The 19,354-nt window shown below is 49.0% G+C and overlaps 1 protein-coding gene across 1 annotated transcript in view; it reads left to right on the top strand.

The window, feature by feature from the left end:
* The first annotated feature begins 1,008 nt into the window (after positions 1–1,008).
* CEP72 (centrosomal protein 72) overlaps positions 1,009–19,354 on the top strand; it is a 41,616-nt gene continuing 23,270 nt past the window's right edge. Inside the window, 7 exon segments of the mRNA XM_024731985.1 lie at positions 1,009–1,122; positions 2,226–2,331; positions 7,927–8,054; positions 8,587–8,779; positions 11,426–11,534; positions 19,016–19,059; positions 19,062–19,192. Coding sequence (XP_024587753.1) covers positions 1,009–1,122; positions 2,226–2,331; positions 7,927–8,054; positions 8,587–8,779; positions 11,426–11,534; positions 19,016–19,059; positions 19,062–19,192 — 825 coding nt within the window.

The raw sequence follows: 19,354 nt of genomic DNA, 5'->3' as shown, positions 1-19,354 counted from the left end.
CTGTTGATCATCACAAACGACAAAGGGCAGGAGGGTGGCTTCAGATTTCTCACTCACTTTGTAGTCGGGAAACCAGTTAGTTAAGTTTCGAGTTTTGTTTGTACTTCGCCCTGATCTGCTCCATCATCTACACGAAGCACCTGGACTCAGCCAGGCTGGAACCCCACTCGGAGCCACACTTGGACCCCTGGGCAGAGGGAGTGACAGGTCTGCCCCGTCCGGCTCCTCCTCTCTGACTGAGCCTGGGGCCACGTGGGGGCCTCTCACTCCCCACTCTTCTGCTCGAAACACGCAGCTCCACGCCCCCTCCCCTTCTTCCTCTGGGACCATGTCTTTTCTCCCCCAAGTGGAAAGGGAGTCTTGCAGACCCCAGGATTGGGTGGGAATGCATTCAGCTGCAGCAATGGTCACTCTCGCTGGTCTCTTCTCACTGAGCCAGGAGGCTGGAGGTTCGGGGACTGGCACTGGTTTGGAGCCCAGGTTGGGCACCTCTGCGATGCCGGTTTCTTACCTCCTCATTGTCCCAGGATGGCTGCTGCAGCTCCAGCCATCACAACTGTGTCAAGGCAAGAAGAAGGGGGGCCTGGCATGTGTCACCTACACTTATCTCTTTTCCCAGAATATCAAAACTTTACCCCAAAATGCCACTGTAGCCTCATGCTTACTTCTTATCAGCCAGAAGTGGCCATCCGTAGCTGTAAGAGATGTAAGAGGTTCTCCACCCTCTCCGTTGGAACTAGACAACGTTGAAGAGGGCTGGGAACCACCCATCCCCTCGAGAGCCCTGTTACTTTTTTTCTAGAGATGAGAAGACTCGGTTCCGAGAGCAGCTTGCCCCAGACACAAGAGCCAGGGAACCTGCCCACGGCCCCTCAGAGTGATCACGGGTGGGCTGGCCCCCCTCACGACAGGCCCCGCCTCCAGCTGCACTGTTCAACCTGAATGCCTGGGTCTCAGTCCCACATGCTGCCCACCATAAAGTGGATGTAACCAATGACCCACAAAAGCATGGCAGTGCTTGGCCTCTTGCCGTGTGCTTGCCAGCCTCGGCCAGGTGAGGGCTCCGAGTCCAGCAGGAACCGGTGTAGCGGCAGCAGGCAGAGCGATATTGGGATCTACAGGGTAAGTGCAGGCGAGCTCTCGGGAAGCAGTTAGGGCGGCTGAAATAGGCTGGCGGGGAAGGACCAGGGTGGGGAGCAGGCCTCCGAGGCCTGGTTACCTTGGCCATAATCCACCTGGTCCAAAGGGCCCCTGAGCCCTGCACTCTCTAGAGCCTCAGAGGTGGGGAGAAGGCCGCAGGTGACCAGACCTGACGGAGGTGGCCTCGTCCTCAGGAGGGCTGGGGACCCTGGGATCATGGCTGAGGTGTGCCCCTCATCCCTGTATCTCCCCCCATCGGTGAGCAGTTGTGCGAGGGGCAGGGGGTGTGCACAGGGGCAGCTCCCACCTGGAAGGTGCTAGGCGCACCCAGCACCACCTGTGCTGCTTCTCCGGGGTAGGTGCCTGAGGCGCTGTCCAGATGGAGCCGGGGCCTGCCTGTGAGTGGCTGCGGCTCGCCCCATGCCGCTGCAGTGCAGAAAGTCAGGCCCGGTTGTCCTGCCTCCCTACTTTCAGAATGAGCGGGAAGTTTCCATTTTCCTGAGAAGTCTCAGCTTTCTAGGGTCAGCAATTGCAGGGAGAGCTGGCCTCTGCTTCCTCCTCCCGGCTGAAGCCCCGCTGGGCACGGAGGCGGCTCATGAGCTCTGGGAATGGCCCAGGCCAGCAGGACAGGAGACCCCTCGGGCTACGGGCTCCGCAGGCAGGGCATGGAAACAGGAGTCTTTTGCTGGATGCAGCCGGGAAGGAACCTGCCTCTTGGGAAGTGAGCTGCATGGCCGAGTGTCCAGGACAGAGGTTTGGCTGCCAGCCAGCCAAGCTGAGCCCAGCCCACCTTGGGGACTCCAGCCGGATGTCCTTACGTCAGGACCGCCCCAGCTGGGTTTTACTTGCATCTTAACTAGTGTCAGGGTGTGAATGGGGGCACGTGTGAGTTCAGTGGTGTCTGGAGCCGTGGTTGTGTGGGTCTGTCTTCAGGCTCCCAGAGGCTCCCTGCCTCCCGTTTGGAGGGCCTGGTGCAGAAGCAACCCAGGGCTGGGCTCGGGTCTGACACTGATTCTCAGTCTGGTCGCACCCAGCTGGTTGATGTTTCCTCGTGGATGAAGTGACCGTGCCGGCGTTCACCCCAGGGTGGAGAGGTGGTGACACGAGAGCTCACGCAGTTCCCAGAGCGCGTGGCCAGCGCCACAGCCTCTCTGGTTCTGGGGCCTGGACAGCTCTGCTCTCCGGGGGAAGGTGGGAGATTGCCCCTTCTCTTCCCGCCCCCACCCCCTCCCAGCCGAGGCCAGTCAAAGAGTAGGGGAAGTCCAAGATGCTCCAGGCCGCCAGCCCCTGGAGGACCCCTCTGGCTGCCCAGTCCGCGGGACCGGCGTGGTCCTGTCCTTGGGTCTCCATCTCTGTCACCAGCCTTCACCCTGGGATGAACTGCCCGACTCTGGCTCAAGGCTGAGGGGCCTGGAAGCCTCCCTGGGATGTTCTAGAAAGCTGCAGAGGACTTGAGACTGGGCTGCCCGGCCTGAAGTGACCTGCAGCAGGAGGAAGCAGCGATGTTTGGCGTGTGGGCTGTGCCCTTGCTGACAAGCCGTTTTTCTCGGGGACCGGGGGTGGGGGGAGGACAGCGACAGAAGCCTTTTGTTTGCTTCCGTTTACTTCTGAGAGCGGGATATTTGCTTAGTTTCTAGCCTCCTGGCTGCACCAGCTCCACTCAGGGGGCACCTGGTTGGTGACCACATGCCAGGCCTCGGGTGTGCCCGAGTCCCTCCACGGTCTTGTAGGAAGTGAGATGATGGCAATGTGTGGTCTGGAACTGTGGGCAGTCACTTGGCAATCCGGACTCAAAATATCGCTGAGCGTTTGCCAGCCTCCGTAAATGGCACAGCCCCACAGGCCTGGTGCAGCAGGCTTGAAGCCCCCCTCCACTCAGGAGAGACTCAGGCACCCTGATGCCCCCCCCACCCCAGCCCCTCCGCATACCCCGTACCTCTCCCCTACACCCCCGTCTTTGCCCCTGCCCTACACCCTCTGCCATACTTCCCTTGTCTACACCACTGCCCCTCACCCCTGAGTGTCTATACCTGCCCTTCACCCCTGGCCCTACAAGCCCACCTACACCTCCCTATGCCACCACCCAGGCTGTGACATGCCAGGGGATGTTGCCACAGGCCAGTCAAATCTGGGGTGAGAGGCAGTAGGGGTACCCTCTGGGGTGACCCGGGAGGGAGGGGCACCCCCAGGGCTCGCGCTGGCTGGGGCAGATCCAGACTGTAAGGGAAGTCTTCCCTAAAGGTGCTCCACAAAGAGCCCAGTGAGCCGGACACGCCGTGAACCCCTCGGTCAGCGGATGAGTGTCAAGGCCAGACCCCAGATTTCATCACCTAGAAACTGAGGATGGGGGCAGAGCAGGACCCGCTGCCGCTGAGCCACCTGACCGTGGCGGGAGAGCACTGCGACCCCACGTGAGGAGCCCTCGCGCAGAACCTGGGGCGCCCGCAGCCCAGGACGCAGGCGAATCTGGGGGTGGGTAGGGTCCCCAGGTGGGGCAGGTGCCCAGGTGATGCGAGGTCTCCAAGTGCGTCGAGTCCCCAGGTAAGCCCTGGGGCCGGCACCGACTTCCCCTAACGCTTCCTCCCGGCATCTTCGTCCACTTGCTCACACCCCGCATGCCGGGTTTGCTGCGCCCTTGCGCCAGTGCTTTTCGCCTTGACCGATAAGGTCACTTGGGCTTTCTTTCCCCGTTAATAAGGTGCGTCAGGCTGATTTTCTGAAAAAGCTTGGAGCGCCTTCGTGTCTGGAGGACGAGCGTGCCCTCCTTTAGTAGGACTCCAGGGTGTCCCGGGCCCTGCTCGTCCTGTGCTGAGCACCCGTGGGCCCACGGCCTGAGGGATACGGGTCGCTAGTTTTCTGTTTTCCTGTTTTTGTCTAGTTTTGTCATCCACGTAATGCCCAACTCATGAAATAGTTGGTAAATTGCCCCTTCTTCTGTTTTCCAGAAGAGACTGTGTGAAATTGGTGCCGATTCTCCTTTGTTTGATGGAGGTTTCCAGTGAAACCTTATGGGCCTGGAAATTTCTGTATTTGAAGCTTGTAAATGAGAAATTCAGTCTCTCTAGTCATTATAGAACTGTTTGTATCATCACCTTCATCTTAGGTGAGTTACAGTTGTCTGGGGTTTTGCGAAACTGGTTCATTTCATCTAAGTCGTTAAATTTATGTGTGTAGAGTTTGTGGTATTTCCTTATTAGCCTATTAATGTCTCTGGGGTCTGTAGTGATACCCTTCTTCCCGTCCATGTTATTGGTCATCTCTGTCTTCTCTTTCTTGGTCTTTCTGGAGGTTTATGGATTTCCTTAATCTTTTCAATGAGCCAACTTTTGTTTTTTCTCCATTGGTTTTCTGGTTTCAAATTTCATTGATTCTGTATAATTTTCTTCTTTCTGCTGCTTTGCATTTACTTTGCTCTTCTTTTTCTTGATTTTTGAGATGAAAGTTTAGATTTCTGATTTGAGACCTTTTTAAATATAATATAAACATTTTAGTGCTATAAGTTTCCCTCTGAGCACAACTTTAGCTGAATCCGCAAGTTTTGTTATGTTGTATTTTCATTTTCATTTAGTTCACTGTGTTTGTGTATTTCCCTTGACTTCCTCTTTGACCTATGGATTGTTCAGAAGTGTGTTCTTTTCATTTTTGTGTGATTGCAGATTTTCCTAGTTTGTTTGGTATTTTTTTCTTTTTGTTATTGATTCTGGTGTGATTCCATTATGGTCAGAAAACATACTCTGTATGATCTTAATTGTTTTAAATTTGAAGTTTGTTTTATGGCCCAAGATCTGGTCTATAATGTTCCAAGTGCACTTGGAAAGAATGTGTACTCTGGCATTGACTGGAGTGTTATATAAATGTCAATTTGATCTTGTTGACCTGTGACGTTGTTCAATTCTTTTGTATCCTTGCTGATTTTCTGTCTAGTGATTCTCTTAATTACCAGAAGAGGGGTATTGAGACCCCTGACTCTAATTGTGGATGTATCTATTTCTCTTTTCACGTAAAGATCCTAAATATGTATGCACCAAAGCTGTGCTATTTGGTGCATACATATTTAGAATTTTTATGTCTTCTTGTTGGGGTGACCCTTGTAGCATATGTAGTATTATTCCTCCTTATCCCTGATAATTTTCTACAGTGAGATATCCACTTTATCTGATATTAGTGTAGCCACTCCAGCTTTCTTTGGTTTGGTGTTTGCAGGGTATGTCTTTACCCATCTATGTGCTATTTCACCTCTAAACCTACCTATATCATAATATTTGAAATGAGTTTCTTGTAGACAGTGTATACTGTATATCATTTTTAAGCTACAGTGCCAATCCCTATCTTTTATAGTGTATTTAGACCATTTACATTTAATGCGTTAATACAGCAGAGCTTAAGTGAGCCATTTATTTTTTTTTCTGTTTGTTCCCTTTGTTTTTTCTTCTTTTGTTTCCAATTTCCTGCCTTCCTGTGGTTTACTTGAGTATTTTTAGTGTTCCATTTTGATTTACTTATTATATTTCTGAGCATATCTCTTTGTATAGCTTTTTTAGTGGTTGCTCTACAAATTACAGTATACAGTATGTGATTTAGCACAGTCTACTTGTGTGAACGGTTTATCACGTCAGGTGAATATAGAAATTTTACCACCATTTAGGTTTCATTATCTTCCCGCTTTATAATTTAGTTGTCTAGACATTTCCCCTGCGTACCTGAGAACCACAGTAATGATATGACTTTTTCTTTTTATAGTCATCCAACAGTTTAAATAGCTTAGGAGGAAACACTGACCCACATGTTTACCTGTTTCATTATTCTTTCTTCATTCCTGATGTCCCAGGTTTCCTTCTTTTATCTTTCCTTAATGTTTGAAGATCTTTCTTTAGCAGTTATCTTAGGGAGGTGTGCTGGTGACAGATTCTCTTAGTGTTTCTTCATTTGAGAATATCTATATTTCACCTTTAGTCCTGAAGGCTGTTTTTGGTGGATATAGATTTCTGAGTTTAAAGTTCTTTTCTTTCAGCAATGGAAAAATGTGAGAGCACTTCCTTTGTTTCAGCACCATGGTTTCTGAGGAGTAACTCCCTGCCATGGGAGTTGTTTCTCCTTCTGGGTAATGCCTCTCTCTCTGGTTGCTCTCAAGATTCTTTCATTGTCTTTAGTGTTCAGAAGTTTGATTCTGATGTGTCAGTTTTTGCCTTTATTCTGTTTGGGGTTTTCTCAACTTCTTGAATGTGTAGGTTTATGTGTTTTGCCACATTTGGGAAGTTTTCAGCCATTATTTCTTTAACTTAAAATTTTTTATTTTTAGCCATACTGTTTTTCTTTTCTTCTTGAAACTCTGACTGGATCTCCACTGGGACCCCAATGACATGAATGTTAGATTGCTTTTTCTTCTTCCACAGGCCCCTGAGGCTCTGTTCATTTTTTTTTAAGTCTGTTTTCTTTCTGGTGGTCAGATAGGACAATTTTGTTCAGTTTATCTTTGCATTTTATCTCTTTGAATTTTTTCCTCTGTCATCTCCATTCTGTTATTGAGCTGCTCCCATGGTTTTCTGTTTGTTTCTTTCAGTTATTATATTTTTCATTTCTGAAATTTGTTTGTTTCTTCTTTACATCTTCTGTTTCTTTGCCAAGAACCGCTATTTTCTTCATTCATGTTCATAATTGCTCATTGAAGTATTTGTATATCAGTTGCTTTAAAATCCTTGTTAGATAATTCTAATTTCTGTCATCTCATTATTGGTATCCATTGATTGTTTTCTCTCATTCAGATTGAGATTTTCCTAGTTCTTGATCATTTTTGATTGGTCATTTTGATTGGGACTCTGCTTCCTATTTAAATCTTGTTACTCAGTACTGGCACTGCCTGGGTGCTGCCTTGTTGCTGAGGTGGTGGCCAGGCCCCTGTCACACACGTAGCATCTGCAGATGCCTCGTTACAGCCAGTCCAGGGCAGTAGTCATGTCCACTCACACTGTCCTGGTGCTGGCCACCGTGCGAGGCCAGGTATACGAGGTACATTTTGTTTTTTTCTTGGCGTTGGGCTGGAGTGGGGCTCAGGTTGTCAGGAGTCTGTCCTTCAAGGCCACCCCTCCTGGTCCTTTGACCACGGACAGCAGGCTTACCCGTATCTTTTGGTAGGTGTCCATGGGTGTTTCTGGGTGGCCAGCTTCTCTTGCACTCAGATTGGGATGTACAGGAGACAGAACAAAACCAACCCTCAGTGCTTGACCATTTTCTTCAGGTCCCTAGACAGTCCCCACGCTTCAGAGTCGCCACGCTTCAGAGTTGCTTCCCGTGTTCTTGTCCAGGGTTTTTAGGTCTAATAAATGGGGAGGAATAGGGTGAAATATGTCTCCTCTGTCTTGTCTGGAACTGGAAGCCCAAAAACCAGTTTCATATGTAATCAAGATGTGTTTTAAAACAAAAGTTCCTGGGAAGATACTGTTGTATCCAGACACAGTGTCTTTTTCATTACAGAAGCTTACTTTTGTAGTGATGTTTGTCTAACGGCTGCTTACTGGGTGTGCCACGTAGAGGTGTTCGGTGCACCGCGTGTGCAGCTGGCCCTCACCTGTAACGGCACGGGTGGTCAGGTCAGCTGCCGAGTGGGTTTCAGATTGCGATCCCTGCACAGAGGCCCACAGGCAGTGGGGCTGAGCAGTCAGGTGTGGAAGTGGGAACCCCCTTAGGAGGGTTTCCTGGTGAGAGGGTTTTGGAGGGAGAATAAATTATTGCAGTAATTTATTTTCAATAAAATAATAAAGTTAAAATCTCTTAATTTTCTATTCTTAGCTGAACTTCGGTCATTATCTATTCCCGGAACTTACCAAGAAAAGATTACTCACCTAGGAAATTCTTTGATGAATTTAACAGGTCTAAAATCTCGAGATCTCTCACGAAACTCCTTGGTTAGTCTAGAGGTAAGTTTTAGGTTTGTTTCTAGAAAGAAAATGTATTGCTGTCCATAGCAGTGGGTAGTACATTTATGGTAAATACGGCAGTCTGCCTATGACTGTGCTTCTGGTACTTGTAAGCCATACATTCCACAGGGAGCGCCAGTCTGGTGCTGATTTTCCTGTGTTCGCTGCGAGCTGGACTTCTTATGCATCACATCATGTCTTGGAGCTACTTTAACGAGAAGTCATAGCTCTCTGATGAAGATGGCTGTATCTGTAAAGGAAATAAGATCAGGCCCGAAAGACGAATGTGTGCACGCCAGTCACCCTTCGTCCTTTGTCAGCTGTCGTTCTCGTCATCCACGCAGCAGGCGTCGGCTGTCCTCTCCCCGCGGTCGGCACGCGCGGCCGGCTCACCGTGGGGGCGCAGGACTCCCAGCTGAGCATACCTACCCCCCTTGCTCTCCCGGTGACGGTGCGTGTGCGTTTCGGGCGCGTCTGTGAGGTCGGGGGTTGGTTCGTGTTCATGGCTGGCTGGCCGTGTTTGTCCTGACAGGGCATGGAGTACCTGGCGGCGCTGGAGCGTCTCAGCGTCTACCGCATCCGCATCTCCTCGCTGGCGGAGGTCTTCCGGCTCCACTGCTTGACGGAGCTCGCGGAAGTGCACTTCCGGCTGCACCCTGTGGTGGAGAGCGAGTCTGACTACCGCCTCTTCGTGGTGCGCCTGCTCCCGCGGCTGCGGCAGCTGCGTAGGCCGGCCGCACTCTGGGCCTCGCTTGGTGCTGCCCGATGGGTGTCTCGTGTTCTTGGGGTGACGGCGCTGTTGACCCTTCTGGAAAGGGAAGCTGATTTCCTCCTCTCACAGGAGAGCTGCCTGGAAGGTGGCAGGGAGCCCCTTCCTTGCGGCCACAGATGGCTGCTGGGCCACGGGCACAGGCGTGGGCTGGCTCTGCTTTCTAGCTGTTCCTGGTGCCCTGTTTCCTGGCCTGGTCTCCTGGGCATCGTCTCAGGCTCAGCTGGACACCTGGGTTCAACCTGATTTTACGTCCACCTGGGAGGACACGGGCGAGAAGTTCATAGTGCCACGCCCTCCCCAGGTGACAGGCACGGGAGTGTGAGGTCCTGTTGGCAGGTGCAGTCACCACCTTGGCTCAGTGGCCCATAGCCTTAAAAGAGCCGGATCTCTCAGGCTCGCAGGCTGAGCGACCAGGGTGCCCGCCAGCCGTGCCCAGTCAGGAGGGTTGTGCTTGGGGAAGCCACAGCGTCTTCCCACCCACCGTCCCGGCTCTCAGGAGCCACTTTGCTGTGAGCAGTGTGGCCAGGGCACTGCTAATGCCCGCCCCCATGTCGCACTTCCCGGGGAGAGGGCGTGCTGGCCGTGGAAACCCTGGAGAAGGAGGGGCTTCGAGTCTTGGACCCGGGTCCTCCCGTGGGAAGTGCTGGTTAGCGGTGCAGCGGTGTCTGAGTGGAGGAGGGTGGTCCTTCTGTGCCCCCAGTGATCATGGCGTGTTCTCCGTCCTGAGGGCCCTTGACTGCCTGGGGAGGCTGGGGGGCTTTCGGGGCGTCTCCACTTCCCAGGGACTGAGCTACCCAAACCGAAATGAGACCAACATCATGGCAGCATCTGTCAGGTAGATGCTGGGCTCCACGGTGGGCAGACCATGGCTCTTGTCCTTTCGGGGTCTACCAGGGCCTGTAGACACCCCACCGGTGGCACCTCTCAGCCGCACACAGCTTGTCTCATGAACACCCCCAGCTGCGCGCGTGCGTTGGCTTACCTCCTGGACCCCGGTCCTGGCGGGCCGTGAGCTCTGGGGAGCCCGGCCGTACCCTTAGGCTGTGCCTGCCTGGGCCTAGGGGCACTGACCCTCAGAGGCATGCTGTTTAGTTTCAAACCTACTTAGAATTTCAACATTTAATGTTAATCTTTAGATATTTGGGAGGATTAAGTGCTTGCGTTCTAACTTTTATTTGACCGTTATGTATCCTGTAAACAATTGAATTTGACTCTTTTTCAGAAGCGTGACAGTCCTTATGGAAAGTTGTTGCGGTCTTCAGTCGTAAATCATTTGTTTCCGTTTGTGACGAAAGTTGTCAATTCAGTCTTAGACTGCTGGTATAGAGAAGGGGTCGTGAGAGCCTTCCCACACGTGGAAGGTGCTTTCAGACGTGAGGCGGGAGCATAACTGGGGCCAGTCAGTGCGGGAGTGGGGGACGCTCGGAAGGCCCTCTCTCCCAGCAGGGTGCCGCCAGAGTGCTCTGGGGCGCCCTGGGCCGGGGTCTGGGAGAGTGCCGCAGTGAGGAGAGCATGCGGTCTGGGGGACAAGGTGGGTTTGCATCTGATTTTAGTCATATTGAGTTTGAATTTAGAGTGGAACCGTCCAGAGAAGGATGCTCAGAGTAAGGGACGTGGAACTGACGCCGAAGCGAAGTTCAGGCTGGGCAAGTAGAGTCACGTGTTGTCGGCATGATGGCAGCGTCCAGGCCCTGAGACGGGAGGCCCCGGGCTGGCGTGTGGTGGATGGCGTCCCTGAGAGGACAGAGGGGCTTCCGGGGGCGTCCCACGTGCGGGTCGGGGCTGCTGTGCGGTGGCCACACCTGTGGAAGTGGGTACTGGGCACCTCCTCGTTTCCCCCGTTTCTCACCGAGCTGGTGCACCTCCCGGGGTGCTGTGGGCTCAGTGCTCCCTAGGAGCTCTGTGGCAGCCATCCCGAGGGCCGAGCTCTGGCGTTTGGGAGGGGAGCCCCCCTCGGGTGCTTCTGAGGAGGTGCAGTTGTGGACGAGTGGGGTCTTCTTGGGCCCAGGGCACACGCGGGGACAGTTGAAACTTGGCTCTGTCTCCTGTTCTGGTCCCAAGGATCTGAGGATGTAAACCCTGGGCGCCAACACATGGCCAGGACGTCTTCTCTCCAGTGTGTTCAGGCTTCTCGCCCATGGGCACTTGCTAGGGGTGTCAGTGTGGTTGGGAACCTCGCCCAGCACCCAGGGTGTGCGTTAAGAGGAGATGAGAAGGACGAGCCTGCGTGAGAACTTGCGTGTGTGTTTCCTTTCCTGCCTCCGGGGCATCCGAGGTGCAAGCCTGGTGCGAGCTGCCGGCCCTCTGGGAATCAGTGCTCGGCATTGCTGGGAAACCAGATGTAGCCCCCGGAGCCCAGCCTTGCTTTCCTGGGTCTGCCCAGTGATCTGGGGGATGCCGTGGTGGGGTCAGCCCTAAGGGGAGGGAAGGTCCCCAGAACAAGGGATGGCAGTCCTGGTCACACGCCATGTGTGGCTGGCTGGGCAAGGGGGCACCTTTAGTCCTGAGGGGAGGCCGGCAGGCACACCGCGGGGTTTGGTTTTGGGCCCTGCCACCTGCCTCGTGGCCTGCTAGTTCCTCTGCGGCACCTCCACCCTAGATGACCGCCCTGTGAGGGAGAGTGAGCGGAGAGCATCCCGGCTGCATTTGGCTTCGGAGGAATCGTTGGACTCAAAGCACAGCTTCCCGGCCGTTTTCGGAGTCGAAAGGTGTGAACAGGAGTGGTATTAACTAAAGTGCCGATTGCCCCCTAGAGGACAGACATCCCGGGGAGCGTGGGGAGAAACGCTGGATACCAGCTGGGGATCAAGGAGACTGTGGGACAGCCTCTCTTCCTGTCGTCCACGTTTTCTATATGGTATTTTTAAAAATATTTAAAATGTTTATTAAAGTGATGGATGTAAAATATGTGGCACAAAAGACCTGCGGTGAGAGGCAGCAGTCCTTTCTCTCTACTCCTGGCCCGCTCCTCAGAGGCAGCCGCTTTCCCTTCTGTAACTGTTTCTGCTTCCAGATTCTGTTTCAGTTACTTTCTGATCTCTAAACAACGCAGATCTTGGCTATTTCTGGATGTGAGCGCTTTGAGCAGATCTGACAGCTGCCGGAGCCTCCTCTCCCCACCCTGGCGGTGTTAGTGCTTGGCTCTGCTCCTTCCCGCGTTCTCTTTCAGTGCTCTGTGACCAGGGCTCCCACTCTGCTTTGGCTGGGCTGTGGGAGCCTGTGCCCGGCTTCTCACCATCTCCCAGCTCCTGCCGTCTGCATCTTTATGTCTAACTTTAGATTGTCGGGGTGGGTAGTGTTTAAATGTGCTCTGAAAGCATACAGTCTTCATGTGTGTGGTGTTTACCTTGCTTGTGATGTACGAGGATTATATACTCCTTCTTGTACACCATTTTGATTTGTTTGAGGCTTTTAATAGTTTTCTTTCTCTTGCATCATATGCCTTAGCTCATCTGTAAATTTCTCTAATGTAGAGGTCGGCCGACTTTTTTTTGTAAAGGGCTGGGGAGAATATTTTCAGCTCTGTGGACCATATAATCTGTGCTTCAGTTTCTAAACCCTGCCTTTGTAGTATGAAAGCAGCTGTAGGCGATACATAAACTAATGATTGTGTTCCAATAAAACTTTATTTACAAACACAGACAGTGGGTCAGATTTGACCTGTGGGCCATACTTTGCCAACTTCTGTTCTAGGATCAGTTTCAAATCTCTAGAATCTCCTCTTCCCTCAGATGCCTCCCTTGGAGCTCCCCTCCCCTCACTTCCCTATTTCAAATCAAACTAGTTGCTGGGTAGACAGCTGCACGTGGTACCCTGCGGAATGGTCTGTGTGTTGTGTACCCCAGATTCGTATGCTGAAATCCTAACCCCCAGCATGACGGGTTTAGGAGATAGGGCCCAAGAGAGGTGATTAGGTCCTAAAGGTGGAGCCCTCATGAATGGAATTGGTGTTCTCTTATGAAAGAGACCCCACAGAGCTTTCTAGCCCCGTCCACATTTGCGAGTTTTGTGAGTCACGTGGAGACAGTCCTCTGACTTTGGCCTCCTTTAATATTGAGTTGCCAGTTCTGGGTCTTTTTCCTTTCCGTATAAATTTTAGAATTAGTTTGTCAGTATCCACAAACTACCTTGCTGGGATTTTGATTGGGATTGCATTGAATTACAGATTGAGTTGGGAAGAAACTGACATCTTGACACTATTGAGTCTTATCCATGAACATGGAATATCTCTCCATTTATTCAGTTCTTCTTTGATTTCATTTATCAGAGGGTGGTGATTTTTCCTGATATAGGTGTTGTACATATTTTGTTAAGATTTATACCTTAGCATGTTGTTCTTTTGAGGCTAGTTTAGGTTTTTTAATTTCAAATTCCAGTTGTTCATTGCTGGTATTTGACTTGTGTACAGCTGATGGTGACAAAGTACCACGAACAGGGTGGCTTAAAATAACAGAAACTTACTGTCTTACAGTTCTTAGGCTACAAGTCTGAAATCAAGGTGTTGGCAGGGTTGCTTCCTTCTGGAGGCTCTGGGAGAGAATCCATTCTATGACTCCAGCTCCTGGTACTTTGCTGGCAATAGTCGGTGTTCCTTGGCTTGTAGATGCCTCCCTCCAATCCTTTTATTCATATAGCTGTCTACTCTCTGTGACTTTTCACAGAACTCCGCATTGCGCTTGCCTGTCCTGTGTCCAAATTTCCCCTTTTTATAATGACACCAGTAGTATTGGTTAGGGCTCCCCATAATTTCCTCATTTTAACTCGATTACCTCTGTAAAGACCCTATTTCCAAATAAGGTTGCATTCTGAAGTATGGGGTGTTGGGACTTTGGCATCTCTTTTTTAGGGGACACAATGTGACCTATACATCTTGAATTTTACAATCTTGCTATAGTCACTTATTAGTTCCTGGAGTTTTTGTTTGTTTTTTGGTCGATTCTTTGAGATTTTCTACATAGATGGTTGGTATGTCATCTGTGAACAAAGATAGTTTTATATTTTCCTTCCCAATCTGTATACCTTTTATTTCCTTTTCTTGTCTTATTGTGTTAGCTTGGACTTCCGGTACAATGTTAAAAAGCAGTGGGTAGAGGGGACATCCTTGCCTTGTTCCTGATCTCAGCAGGATAGCAGCTGGTTTCTCACCACCAGGTGTGCTGTTAGCTGTGGGCTTTCATAGGTGTTCTTTATCAGGTCAAGGAGGTTCCCTTTGATTCCTAATTTACTGACCACTTTTATCATGAATGGGTATTAGATTTTGTCAAATGCTTTTTCTGCGTCTATTGATATGGTCATATAACTTTTCTTCTTGAGCCCGTTGATGTGATGGATTACACTGATGTTTTTCAAGTATTGAACCAGCTATGCATACCTGGAGTAAATCCCACTTGGCTGTGGTGTAGACTTCTTTTTATACATTGTTGGACTCAATTTGCTGATACTTTGTTGGGGATTTTTGCATCTGTGTTCATGAGAGATAACTGGTCTATAGTTTCCTTGTGTTGTCTTTGCTGGTTCTGGTATTAAGATAATGCTGTCCTCATAGAATGAGTTAGGGTGTATTCCCTCTGTTTCTGCTTCTGTCTTATGGAAAAGATTGTAGAGTATTGGTATAATTTCTTCCTTAAATTCACCAATGAACCCATCTGGACCTGGTGCTTTAGGAGGCTATCAATTATTGATTCAAGTCTGTAATAAATACCAGTCTGTTCAGATTATCCATTTTTCCTGTTGTCGGTTTTGGTAGATTGTGTCTTTCCAGGAACCATTCCATTTCATCTAGGTTATCACATTTGTGGGCATAGAGTGTCAAAGTGTTCCTCTGTTATCTTCTTGTTGTCCACAGAACAGTTCCTGCTGTGCTCCTTCTTTTAATTCTGATATTAGTAATTTGCATCATTTTTTCCTTAGGTAAAATGATGGTGGCATAGAGGTTTTTCCATTTTGTTGACCTTTTTAAAGAACTAGCTTTTGGATTGGTTGGTTTTTTTTTTCCCGTTTTCAGTTTCATTGATTTTTGCCCTAATTTTTATTATTTCTTTTCTTCCTCCTGCTTTGGATTTAATTTGTTATTTTCTTAGTTTCCTAAGCTAGAAGCTTAGATTATTGATTTCGGAGCTTACTTCATTCTAATATATACATTCAGTGTTACAAATTTCCTTCTACACATTGCTTTCACTGCATCCCACAAATTTTGATAAGATGTATTTTCTTTGTAATTTAGTTCAAAATATTTTTATTTTGAAATATTTTAGTTCAAAATACTTCTGAGATTTCTTTGACTCATGTTATTTGAAATATGTTGTTTAATCTCCAAGTTTTTTGAGATATCCCAGTTATCTTTCTGTTATTTATTTTATTACTAGTTTAATTCCACTGTGTCCTGAGAACAAATATCATTATGATTTATTTTCTTTTAAACATGTAAAAGTGTGTTTTAGGGCCCAGAATGACTCTATCTTGGTGAATGTTTCATGTGAGCTTGGGGGGAATGTGTATCCTGTTGTTTGGATGAGGTAGATGTCACTACATCCAGGTGATGGGTGGTGCTGAGTTCAGCTATGTCCTTAGTGACTTTCCGACTGCTGGATCTACCCCTTTCTGAAGGAGAGGTGTTGAAGTGGATCCATCCCTTTCTCCTTGAGTTCTATCAGTTTTTGCACCATGTAGTCTGATGCTGTCTTGTTAGGCGCAGACATGTCAGGGGCTGTTATGTCTTCTTGGAGAACCGGCCAGTCGTCCTCACGTCATGCCCCTCTTTATCCCAGATCACTCTCCCTGCTCCGAAGTCAGCTCTGTCTGGAAGTAGTGTAGCTACTTCTGCTTTCTTTTGATTGGTGTCAGCATGGTCTGTTTTTCTCTATCCATTTACTTTTAATCTATGTGTCTTTATATTTAAAGCGGGTTTCTTTAGGTAACATGTGGTTGGGCCTTTTATTTTGATCCACGCTGACAATCTCTGCCTTTTACTTGGTACATTTAGACCATTGATGTTTAAAGTGGTATTGATACAGTTGGATTAATAGCTGCATGTTCGCTGTTTCTACTTGTTTGCCCTTGTTCCTGTTTTTGTCTTCTGATCGCTTCCTTCCTTTTGTGATTTTAAATGATCATTTTATGATTCCATTTTCTCTCCTTAGCATGTCAGTTATGTTTTCACTTTTAGTGGCTGCTCTGGATGCACAGGACAGGCAGACCTCGTTTTTCGTGCTTTGCTTTGTCGTGCTTTGCGGATATCGTGTTTTACAGGCTGCGGGTTGTGGCAACCCCGCGTCAGGCAAATCTGTTGGTGCTGTTCTTCCAGTGGTATTCGCTCACTTCACGTCTCTGTGTCGCATTTTGGTAATTCCTGCAATATTTCACGCTTTTCCATCTCTTTATACTGTGGTGCTCTGTGAGCAGTGATCTCTGATGTTGCTGGTATGACCTGCTGCAGGCCCAGATGATGGTGAGCATTTTTTAGCAATAAAACATTGTTAAATTAAGGCATGTACATTGTTTGTTAACATAATGCTCTTGCTCACTTAACAGACTACAGTACAGCGGAAACATAACTTTTAGATGCACTGGGAAACCAAGAAAATGGTGTGGCTTGTTTTATTGCAATATTTGCTTTATTGTGGTGGTCTGGAGCTGAACCCTCAATATCTCCAAGGTCTGCCTATGTACATTTACAAGTACTCCAAGACCACTTTCAGACACTATACCACTTCACAGGTCGTGCAAGTACCTTATAATAACAAAATATTCCTAATTCCTCCCTCCTGTCCCTTGTATCATTGCTGTCATTCATTTCATTTATACCCAAACTATAACCCTGCGTGTAATACCTGAACATAACGTATTGAGTACATTGTTGCTATTATCTCAAACAAACTGTTGCCTGTTAGATTGTAAGAAAAATAGAAGTTTTTATTCTGCCTTCACTTATTCCTTCTCTGATTTGAGTTTCTGACCTGTGTCATTCTCTCTCTCTCTAAAGAACTTCTTTTAATGTTTCTTACCAGGCAGGTCTACTGGCAACAGTCTCACTGTTGTGGCCTCTCCCGTTGCGGAGCACAGGCTCCGGACGTGCAGGCTCAGCGGCCATGGCTCACGGTCCCAGCTGCTCCGCGGCATGTGGGATCTTCCCGGACCGGGGCACGAACCCGCGTCCCCTGCATCGGCAGGCGGACTCTCAAGCACTGTGCCACCAGGGAAGCCCTCTCCTTCACTTTTGAAGGATAATTTTGCAGGATACAGAAGTCTAGGTTGGTAGTTTTTTTGTCTCCATACTGAGTCTTTCACTCTATTTTTGCTTGCATGGTTTTCCCCTCTGGCCTATTTCAAGATTTTTTTCTTTGTCTTAGGTTTTCTCCAGTAGAATATATTCCTCGCTGTAATTTTTTTGGCATTTACTCTGCCACTGTTCTCTGAGCTTCCTGGTTCTGTGATTTGGTGTCTGACATTAATTTAAGGAAATTTTAAGTCATCTTCAAATATTTTTTTGGTTCCCCTCTCCTCCTTCTGGTATTCTCAGATGTGTATGTTACACCTTTTGTAGTTGTCCCACGATTCTTGGGTATTCTGTTCTGGTTTTTTTTCAGTCTTCTTTAATCTTCGCTTTTCAGTTCTGGAGGTTTCTATTGATATATTCTCAAGTTGCGAGATCCTTTCCTCAGCCATGCCCAGTCTAGAGCTCATCAGAGGTGTTCTTTTCTGTTACAATGTTTTTGACTCTAACGCTTCTGTTTGCTTCTTTCTTAGAATTTCCATCTCTTTGTTTACATTCCCATCCGTTCTTTCATGTTGTCTCTTTTTTCCATTAGATCTTTTAGCATTATTTCTCATAGTTGTTTTAAATCAGGGTCTGATTTCATCCGGCATTTCTGCCATATCTGAGTCTAGCTCTAATGCTTGCCCTTTTTCAGTGTCGTTTTGGCTATTTGAAGTCCCTTGAGATTCCAGACTCATTTTAGGATGGGTTTTTCTGTTTCTGCAAAAAACGTCATTGGGATTTTGATAGGATTGCACTGATTGTGTAGATTGCTTTGGGTAGTATTGACATTTTAACAGTGTTAAGTCTTCCAATCAGTGAACGTGGGGTGTGTTTCCATTTATTTATCTCGTCTTTAATTTCTTTCAGCAGTGCTTTGCAGTTTACCTGTCCTTGATTATCTGAAGACTAAGCTGCCACAGAGTTTAGGTGATCTGGTGCAACGTCCTGTTATCCAGAGGTGACAGTGCATACCCAGAGAGGCTGCATGTGTCCACTGTCAGGTGTCTGTGGTCAGACCCCGAAGGAGAACCAAGTCCCCTCTTTCTGCAGGGATCTGGAACACCTTCCGTATGAGAAAATAAGGAATATCATTCATTGACCTCTCAAAGTATGATGAGGTGTCATAAAATCAATATTCATAGCGTGTGAATGAGTTCTTTTTTTTTTGCTGTATGCGGGCCTCTCACTGCTGTGGTCTCTCCCATTGCGGAGCACAGGCTCCGGATGCGCAGGCTCAGCGGCCATGGTTCACGGGCCTAGCCGCTCTGCGGCATGTGGGATCTTCCCGGACTGGGGCACGAACCCATGTCCCCTGCATCGGCAGGCGGACTCTCAACCACTGCACCACCAGGGAAGCCCATGAGTTCTATTTTGAAGAGTGATTTCTTAAGCTGCCTTTGTTGGAAATGAGGTATGTACCTCTGTATGGAGGGATGTCCTATTCTAAAACCTCACATTTCAGTTGGTAGGGAAATGTTTTCACTTAATGTGAAAATAGAAAGTCGGAACACCACATCCTTGAACTTGCTTTTTGTTGGTTTGTTTCTTGGCCGCGCTACGTGGCATGGGGGAATCTAGTTCCCTGACCAGGGATCGAACCCTCGCCCCTGCATTGGGAGCGGGGAGTCTTCGCCACTGATCCCCAGGGGAGTCCTCCTTGAACTTTCTTGATCGCACGTATGGCACTGTGTACGTGCTAGGGGATCCTAGCACAGGGGAGCTTCTTGGGACTTCTGTCCTTGAATGAATCCTGGTGTGGCGACCAGCTGTCCTGGCTGAGCCGCTCCAGCTTCGCTGTGGTAGAGACACCAGCTCCTCCTCCTCGGAGACCTTGTGGCCGTGCTCGCGGTATAGGCGTCTCCCTCCCGGGGTCTGTACGGCTGGAGTGCTCTGTGGGCTGCAGCACAGCACTGGGTTTGCTTTTCTTTGCAGACTGCATCGCTCCGGAGCCAAGTGCGCTGCCCCCTTGGCCAAGAAGTGCTTGTCGTGGACGCGGGTGAGGAGGCGGCCCTGAACCTCATTGCCGGGTGTGGGTGGGGCTTGAGCAGCCCTCCTGGGAGCACGAGTTCCAGCCAGCAGGAGCAAGAGGCCAGCTTCCGGCGCTCCAAGGTGGGCTGCTGCTCCAGGGAGAGGGCCAGCGCTTGCAGCCTTTCTGGGAGGTTGATGCCTTCTTAGAGAACTTACCTTTAAATGCAGAATCTTCATGAAATCTTGTGCACTTGTGAATATCAGTAATTTGGATCATGGAATTACAAAAGGAGAAGTCAGTGT

This window comes from Neophocaena asiaeorientalis, unplaced genomic scaffold (genome assembly GCF_003031525.2).
Source record: "Neophocaena asiaeorientalis asiaeorientalis breed wild unplaced genomic scaffold, Neophocaena_asiaeorientalis_V1.1 scaffold104, whole genome shotgun sequence".
Taxonomy (NCBI): domain Eukaryota; kingdom Metazoa; phylum Chordata; class Mammalia; order Artiodactyla; family Phocoenidae; genus Neophocaena; species Neophocaena asiaeorientalis.
Note: the sequence above shows the minus strand (reverse complement) of the source record. Positions and strands in the feature narration are given on the sequence as shown.